General features: G+C 41.3%; 1 protein-coding gene across 3 annotated transcripts in view; it reads right to left on the bottom strand.

Annotated features, from left to right (window-relative positions):
* Positions 1-209: 209 nt before the first annotated feature.
* URI1 (URI1 prefoldin like chaperone) overlaps positions 210-9,047 on the bottom strand; it is a 55,903-nt gene continuing 47,065 nt past the window's right edge. For 2 of the 3 annotated variants that reach the window (XM_080908885.1, XM_080908883.1), the window contains 5 exons: positions 7,276-7,447; positions 5,377-5,725; positions 3,672-3,811; positions 2,727-2,967; positions 210-1,817 (listed from right to left, as the gene is read on the bottom strand). In XM_080908885.1, coding sequence (XP_080765011.1) covers positions 1,635-1,817; positions 2,727-2,967; positions 3,672-3,811; positions 5,377-5,725; positions 7,276-7,447 — 1,085 coding nt within the window. In that variant the 3' untranslated portion in view covers positions 210-1,634. The remainder of the gene's footprint in view (positions 1,818-2,726; positions 2,968-3,671; positions 3,812-5,376; positions 5,726-7,275; positions 7,448-9,047) is intronic. The other variant, XM_080908884.1, reaches the window with a different exon arrangement.

The following is a 9,047-nucleotide window of genomic DNA, read 5'->3' as shown; positions in this document are numbered from 1 at the left end:
AAGTGTAGTTTCAAGTTAGCTTAAAACTATTTTAAGACTGACTCTGAACCTAAGTGATACTATTTCATGTGGGTCTTCAGCAGAAATCACAAACACGCTGTTGGACACTTTTTCTGGAGGGGAACCAATTTGAAAGAAGGTGCACAAATACATAAAGCAGGCTCAGAATAAGTTCATAAACATAGAAAGTTGTTTAATAACAGCACACGTAAGTTACACATCTGAAGGCCCCAGAGTCCTACAAGGAGGCATGAGGAGGAGGTTAGCACAGGAAGCCTCACGTACAGAGAAGGAGCAGGGCCCACCTGGCGTCGAAGCGATGGGACAGTCTGGTTGTGAGCAGATGATCAGAAAGAAAAGCAGTTAAGTACAAAACACATGTAATCAACAATGGCGAGAACAGAGCTTTTACATTTTTAGGCAGGCTCTCAAATTCAGTCCCAGGATTCAGCGTGGCATTTCATTAAGGTACGTACTTCATAAAACCTTGACGTGGTACTGCTCTGGTTACAGCCTCCACTTTTCTAGGACATAATTTCACTTTGTTTAAGCAGGAATTCATTAAAGAAGCTATAAATAACCTTTAAATATTTAGCCGTGAAGAGAGGGTGGACTGGGCTTGATGGTTATTTTAGTACTGACGCAGAATGCTTTTGAAAAGCTACATTTTAGCATGAGTCAAGCTAATGACCAACACTTGCGCTGTAATGGTCAACCTGAAACTCAATGTCTCTTTAAGGAGTTTGGCTATGAGTAAATACAATATTTCATTATTATTATTATTTTTTTTACTGGTAGCAAAGCAACCTTGAAGAATGAAAACGTGAGAAAGACTGAAACATAAAACAACAACAAAAATAACTTTACTTTTAAAACTTTTAAAGCATCTAGTCAAAATTTCCTCTCCCAAAGGATGATACCAGTGAAAACTGTATTATGGGGAGAGGAGGTGCTCATGGGGTTTTAAAAATTCAAAACTCTGTGGTGTGGCCTGTATCACATATGCATAAACCAAAGACACTTCGTACACAATTCTAAACCAGGAAGTTTACAACATTTTAGAAACCAAGTTTCATAAAAATTTTACTTCCAAAAAAAAAAAAAGTTGTACAAAATATTCTTCTAGTCAAATTTCCCCAAAGGGTTTGTGTAGCTTTTCGCCTTAAAGATTACAGTACGACATTCAAAGGAGGGATTTTTCAAAGATCTATCCAGCTGTGAAACCTACAAGAAATGTAGATTTTTTAAAAGTGCTTTTAAAATATAAAAGCAAGTAATAGAATTGTTGAATCTATTTGAAATTTTAAAAGTTTCTTTAACATGGTCCATATGGAAAGCACAGTATCACAGCTGGTACAAAACTGCCTGTGTTTAGCTGAAAACACCAAAACAATATACCACAGTATTCTCTGCAAAGTAACTCAAAATGCCATTCCTGCATCCTAAGGCCAGTGAGACAGCAGTCACAGAGTTAAGGAAACCAGCAGAACATTACAGCACTCAAACATTTACTCCGACTTTCCCACGATAAAGGTGAGAGACTGCCGGGCCGGCAGGACGCCTTTCCAACTCCATGGCCGAACCTGCCGCATGTCCTCAAATGCAGCTGGAGCTGCGGGTGAGGCCTGTCTCCTCTAGTTTCTTTGCTGCAATCTGGCAGCTCTGAACTTCGAAACCCTCTTTGCAGGTTCTTCCGACGGTTCTGACAGAACTTCTTTTCGCTCTGGAATGGTGGGTAGGGCATGATGAGCAATGGCTGCGTGTGGTGCTAGGGAGGGTGATAAAAATTCTTTTTCTATTACAGTTCCGGAAAAAGCCTGTAAAACAAAAGTGTATATGGTGTTAAATATAGCTAAGACACACACAAAATCTCTACCATCTATTACCAAGACTGTCTTTTTAAAACTAAAAAGTAATAAGAATTTTGGATAATAAACATCAAAATATTAATTGTTCAACCAAACCAAGTAACATTTTTCTTAATTACAACATCAAATGTAAGGAATTTTTTATGCTGGATAAAATGTAAGCAGAACACGGTGGCACACGCCTTTAATCTCAGCACTCAGGAGGCAGAGGCAGGAAGATCTCTGTGAACTCAAGGCCAGCTTGGTCTACAGAGGGAGGCCTGGGCCTATAGAAATCCTTTCTAAAACCCAAACGCAAAAAGAAAAAAGAAAAAAATGTAAAAAACAAACAAGCAAAGAACCTGATGAACAGTGTCTCTGTGGAAACATAAAAGATGAAAAGTGAAGAGTCCCCAAACACACACTTCCTTGTCTCCAGTTCTCTGTGAAGTGTCACTAAACGCAGAAGCTACAGGGACAGCAAAGGTGGCTTCGGGCCAGGCGCCCGTGCTTTTCTGCTGCCAGACAGTCAAAAGCTCAGCTTCCCCAATGCTGACGTCATTTCTTTGGGGGCTTATTTACTCAGGTCTTTTCTGCACTTTGCCTCAGTAAAAACTAAAACATGAAGGTGTGAAGAGTAATGTGAAAGAAAACAGCTTTCAAGTTCTAGGACAATCAATCCAATGGCACAAGTCAGATGTCACCAAAACAAACCCAACTATGCTCCACTAAAATGAGACTTAGGGGACATACAAACCCCATATCAAGAAACATGCCACCTGTGTGTATTTGGAACCTCTCCCCTTCTCAGAACTTAAACATGGACTGAAAACTTTCGTTGTAAAGGAGTTGTGGGGTGCGGAGGGAGAACCTGTGTACCTCAGACACTCCTGAGGGCAAAGGCTTCTTGGGGTTGTCCTGGAGTTCCTCCGAAGTGCTGCTGCCGGCCTCGGTCCCCACGGCCTCCTCAGAGCTGGTGCTGCGCAGAGGTGCCCGCCGGTCGTCCACGTCCGCAGCGCTGCTCTCACTGGTGTCGCTGCACACGCTGTCCTCTCGGCTGCGAGACTTCAGGATTGACTTCCGAGGAACATACTCTCCATTCACCACATCCACGAACACTCTACAGCATTCAAGAACAACCTCATTTTAAGGGCTTGTAACTGAGAACAACTTTACAAAAATGTCTTCATTTTCTTCCTGTAAATTAACCTACGACCTGTCTTTTGAGACATTTGAGACAGGGTCTCATGTAACCCAGGCTCATCTCTCGCTCCTGGTTCTGCCACCACACCTCCCAAACGCTGGAATTACACATCTCACCAAACTCCATTCAGTAGTTTTCTTGCTAAAATGTCTTCTCTAAATGTCACAGAGTAAGTTTACAACTTCACTGAATGTACCTTATGGTACTTTCAAAGCTGAATTTCGGACCCAATAAAATACAGCATGCTACTCATATGCTCCAGGCAAGAACAGCTTGATTTGCCAAAAAAATTTTTACACACCGACTTCAAAACACCAGGAATTTTCACCAGTTTGCAAATATGGGTGATAAGATGGCAGGCATTTCAAACTGGGCCGTGTAACCGCTCTCCGCTATGACGGGTGAAATACAGGACAAACCCGTGACACTTGTGGCAGACAAGTTCTACAAGGAATACCAGCTTCCAATTCTGCAGTGACATATGAAGAGGACGAAGAGAAAGAAGCCACTCACACCCTGGCTGTCCAGGAGGCCAGGCTGTGTGGCACTGGGGCTGCCAATGTCTCAGTGGAGACAGCAGACCAACCTCCCACAGGGCCCCGAGGCCACCGCTCGCCTACCTGTAAATATCAGCAGGACTCCTGATGGCAGGCAGCTCGTGGGCAGCATGGGTGCCAGCGCCACTCCTTCGTTTCCGTTTGGCTTCCTCCTTCTTCTCACTGAACTTTAAAGTAGTATTTTTCCCAGTATTTATTCGAACCTAAAATTAATTCACAAGGAGAAAAAAAAAATCAAAACCTTAAAAAAAAAAAATCCACAGTAATAGTAAAAGAAATAAACCACATAGTTATCACTATCAGCAAGAGATGCTGCTGCAACTTTTTGGCACGGAAATTGTGCATATGATCAAGTCTGACTCTTCTGTATCATTCCCACACACTACATCCTCCTCAGCAGCCAATTCCATCACCAGTGTCTTCACACCGTATGCAAAGAGAAGGACATTTCAACTAAATTCCATGCTAACTGTACCTTCGCCTCCCTGGCCTTCACCTCAGTGCATCTGTGGCCTAGTCCATGCCCGGCTAGCCTGCGCCACAGTGCAGCAGAGGACGCTCAACTGTCTAAACTGCAAACACTGCTCACTTCAGGAGGAAATAATCAGACCCAGAGAAAGCTAAATGTGCTCAAGCTACTCTTCTGTGATGACCCAGTCACACTTTCCATAACAGTCCTTCTAACGGTGTTTGTGTGTCTGGCTTTATCTAAATAAAAAATTTTTAAAGCCTTAAAAAAAAAAAAAAAAGTCAACAATGCTTCAGTTTCAACTGTTCCCAAAAAAATCCCAAAGACCCTTTAGCTTAATGTATTAGAATTTAAAAAAAATACATATAATTATTTGACTTTCTAAAGGGGTAAGGATAACTAAATCGTAAAAAATAATAGGTAAACATTAAGATGTCTCCTTACAGGCTGGAAAGATGGCTCAGCGGTTAAGAACACTGACTGCTCTTCCAGGGGTACTGAGTTCAAATCCCAGCAACCACACGGTGGCTCACAACCATCTGTAATGGGATCTGATGCCCTCTTCTGTGTGTCTGACAGCTACAGTGTGCTTATATATAACAAATAACCATCAGGCACTGCAGATTGACCAGCAGGGAGCCTGTTTGTAGCCCTTGGCACAGCGCACAGAGAAGAGGGCAGGAGTGGACTGATGGCAGCTCCCCCTCCATCCACAGCTAGTCCACTTTCACTCATTTTAACACTTCTACAATCCAGTATGGACGAACAGAAGCTTTGGGTACTAAGCACAGTTTGAAAGCAATGGATCACAAGAGCTCCACAGTCAATATCAGCTTCCAAATCTAATGCTCTAAACCCATTATTACACATCTATCTTTAATGTGTCAAAAAAAAAAAAAAAAAAAAAAAGACCCAGCTTTCATCCCCCAACCCAAATTTTCCTTGTTGTTCAGGATAACAGTACTCATTTGAGACCTACATAAAACCAACAACCTGGAGCCCCCTTCCCTAAAACAACCTAGTCTTGAAGCCATTTTCAGATCTGAAAGCAAGCCAAAAGAGCCCTGGAATAAGGGCAGGTGAACCAGTCACTGGATTAAAGAGTGCATTTAGTGGGTCTTCTGAGAATGACAGACCACCATCACTAACTAATTATTGTTTTTTTGGTAAGGTGAAGAAGTTGATTAAGAGGAAAAGATATTTTTCCTGTTTAACAGTATTAATGATCTTAATGTTAGTGTTTTTCTAAAATACAGCATGGATGGCATTTAATGACTACAAAGTTAGAAGTATACAAACCCGTTTAGGTTCAACAGTATGAGAGAAATATATTGTTGGTACAGAATTATCTGCTGAAATAGCATGGTCACTTTCATTATCATCGTCATCTTCTTCTTCATCACCTTCTTCGTCTTCTTCTACTTCATCTTCTTTGTTGCTGTGGTAAGAATTTGAGCCATTCACTGAACAGTTCAGACTATTGGTTTGACCATTACGATGTCCTGCATTTCCAATATGCCTTTTACAGCTGCTGGGGACAGAGGAGGCTGTCACTGGAGAAACCACATTCAGACCTGTGTTTTCATCTTCCTTTTCCTCCTCAGAAGACACTGTGTCTTCTCCATTTGCAATCACAGTATCAGGCTTACTAGATTAAAAGAAAATATGAATAAGATCAAAAAATACAGACAATAGAAATAACAGCTCTTACAAATCTCAGCAGACTGTAGCTTCTGAAAACATAAGAAGTCACACGACACATGTATATTTTTATCTCTGAACACTGGCCAGATGTAGCATGACTACAATCTAAGAAATATGGCAGGCATGACAGTTCTCAGTTTTAATTCCAGACCTCAGGAGGCAGGCAGATCTATTCGTTCAAGGCCAGCCTGATCTAGAAAGCAGGACAAGTTTCAGGACAGCCAAGGCTACACAGAGAAACCCTGCCTCAAAAATGTTTTTAAAAAATCATGCACACGCACCTGCACACACACACAGGTTAAAAACGAAGAAATGTCTAAGAGGGAGCCTCCTCTATCTCTGAGACCACTCCTACCTGCTACACAGAGCTCTAAGCGCATGCTCTTTCTCCCCACCATCACCTCCTTCTCTCACCTATAAATCTATAATAAAGCTTCCCTCTAAAACTAAAAGAGAAAGTTTTTTAAATAGATGTTCTATTTTTAAGACCAGAAATTCATCCCCCATACCCACAAACCATGATATACTATTATTTTCTAATAATAAATTAGACCTCAGAAATTTGTGTAATAGTGTGGACTGGGACTGTAAGATAAAAATGTCTACATGTGCGTGTGAATGTATATTTACACAAAAATGCACATTTATCACGCTTCATTCCATAAAGGATCTGAGGACCTCACAAAAATAACCGAACTAAAACTGCAGCAGAACCGAAGGGACATCGTGCAGGCGGAGGAGCAGGACAGACTCCTGGGTCCAGCACTGGTCTGAGAAGAAATAGCTACATCACAAGGACATAGGTGGAATGGCAGGGAACGTGTTAGGTAAGGTGCACTGTTTAAGCAACAGTGCAGGGACCTGTGAGTGGCCAACTGCACACAGCGCTGACAACCCTGAGCTTGCGCCTATCTCAACAGCAGTCTGCTGAAGCTTCTCACACACAGAACCAGCTGACCAGATTACAAATTGCCTGTTCAATAAACAGAAAGTTTGTAAATGAAATACAGGGACATTTTCAGTATCAAATTTAAATTCAAAGCCATTTTTTTTCTTTTTAACAAGCCACTGAAGCATAAAGCATTATCCTGAGAACCGTATAAAATTATATCACTTAAAATTTGTTATTTATGCATGGTGGCCATGGCACTGTGGAATGCTTGTCTTGCAGGATAAAGCATACGTTCAATCCCCAGCACCTCAAAAACCAAACTTTTGTCACTTTTAAGATTTTTTGTTAGTATTAATGCAATCACTGACTATCAAGTATAATTACTTCACTATATATCATATATGAGTTCTGAGTAAGATGGAGATTGTGATTTTCAGTGTAGGTGTTTACTTAAAAGGAAATATTCTACAAAAATATTCATGCGAGGGCAAAAGGCCTGTTGACCCTTCTACAGTTTTCTGCAGTTTCTTCAATGAGTACACAGCAGCTTATGAATGAGGAAAGATACACATCTCTTGGAGAGATAAGCTGCCATTAAGCACCTTTCGAGTTCACCCAGCAACTGTTCTTGTCTCTCCAGCTCTTCAAGTCGAGCCCACAGTTCATCATCCTCAAATGTATTCTTGGGCTTCACACCATTTTCAAAATCTGCTTCAAAAATATCTGAAGTTTTTGGTTTGGAATGAGGTTTATGAGCAATTCGTTGTTTTCCTACTTAAAGAAGAAAAGACATGACTGTTAGTCTACGTGAGACAGACAATGACTACAGCCAGGGAGACCATCCTCTGGGAAACATGTGGAGAAAGATGGGCCCTTTACGGTGCAGCCCATCTTCCTGAACCTGCTCAGTCAGCCTGTTTAAAGAGCTGTCACCGCAGTAGTGGAAGGAGCTGTAGGGCTTCAACACCACACAAGCCCAAAGGCACGATGCGCCCTGGCTACCATGCAGAAGTCCACCCAATTGACATCCACTCGCCATCCGAACTCAAGAGAATCCAGTTATGAGAGTGATTCAAAACATCCTGCCATGGGACACTTCAAGCCCTAAGGCACCACCAAGAAGACATACCCCAGGAGGAATTGACAGGGGCTAATCTCTGGAAAGTTCTATTATAATTTTATATATGAACAATACTGTCTTTTAAATTGCTTTATTTTATTTGCAACTGTCATGTGGTGGCAGGAGATAGATCAAATATGAACGCAAAACTATCTGCTTTTCATTTAAAAAAAGATTTTTCTTAATAAAGCAAATTAAAGTTTTGAAGGAGGTAATGGGAAGTCTAAAGTACTATCCATTATGAGATTTCGTTCGACCAGATGACCTCAACCCTATCTATCTTATGTTCAAATTCCCATCCAAATAACAAATAAACCTTTCCGTATAATGTGACACATATCCACAAGTTTCCCTCTGTCCTGGAACATATCAATATGTAAAGCAGGCTGGCCTCCAGCTCCCAAATGCTGGGATAAAGGCCCATGGCTGACTGACCTGGAGGTTTCTAAATTTAAAAACATTGAAATTATATGTGATTGACTTATTCTTTGGGCAGAACTAATTCTACAGTGGTAACAATGTTTATGTTGCAGACTTTTAGCACATGTAATTCTTCACTGGTCACTCCAAACAAAATCCCAAATCCAAAATCCTCTGCTATCTGTTTCCTTTCTTTCCCTCATGAAGAGCTCCACTTCCTGCTATCTGGGATGCTTTAGTGTACGCACTGGGACTAGAACTGTAAGTCTTTCCTTTTAACTAGTGTGAACCTGAAAAACTGATGTTTGAAATATTCTGCCAGGCAATGGTGGCACATCTTTAATACCAGCACTCAGGAAACAGAGGCAGGAAGATGTGAGTTTGAGGCTGACCTGGTTTATACAGTAAATTTCAGGATAGCCAGGACTACACACACAAAAACAAACAAACAAACAAACAAAACAAAACAAAACAAAACAAAAAAAAAAAAAAAACCCAGTCTTGAATCCCTACCACCCTCAGCCCCCACCCAACCCCCAAAACAGTGTTCTACAGTTGTGAGCTACAAATCTCTTAAACTATTCCGGACCTAATACAGAACAACTGGTGAAGGACCACTGTTTTCATAGGATAATCCCAAACTTACAAACCATCCCTGGCAAATAGGTTTGACTGGCACACATAAAACCACTGTAGGTACTGAGAAGCACAGGCTAAAACATGTTCACAGAAATTCCTCAGAGCTTAAGGAGGAATACCAGCAGCTCCTGACTGGGCCAAGGTCAAAGATCAAATGAGGAACAGATCCGTGTCTGGAGTACAGGTCTCTTGGGT

Source organism: Micromys minutus, assembly GCF_963924665.1.
Source record: "Micromys minutus genome assembly, chromosome: 32".
NCBI lineage: Eukaryota > Metazoa > Chordata > Mammalia > Rodentia > Muridae > Micromys > Micromys minutus.
The sequence above is the reverse complement of the archived record's forward strand: the minus strand, read 5'-3'. Positions and strand labels throughout refer to the sequence as shown.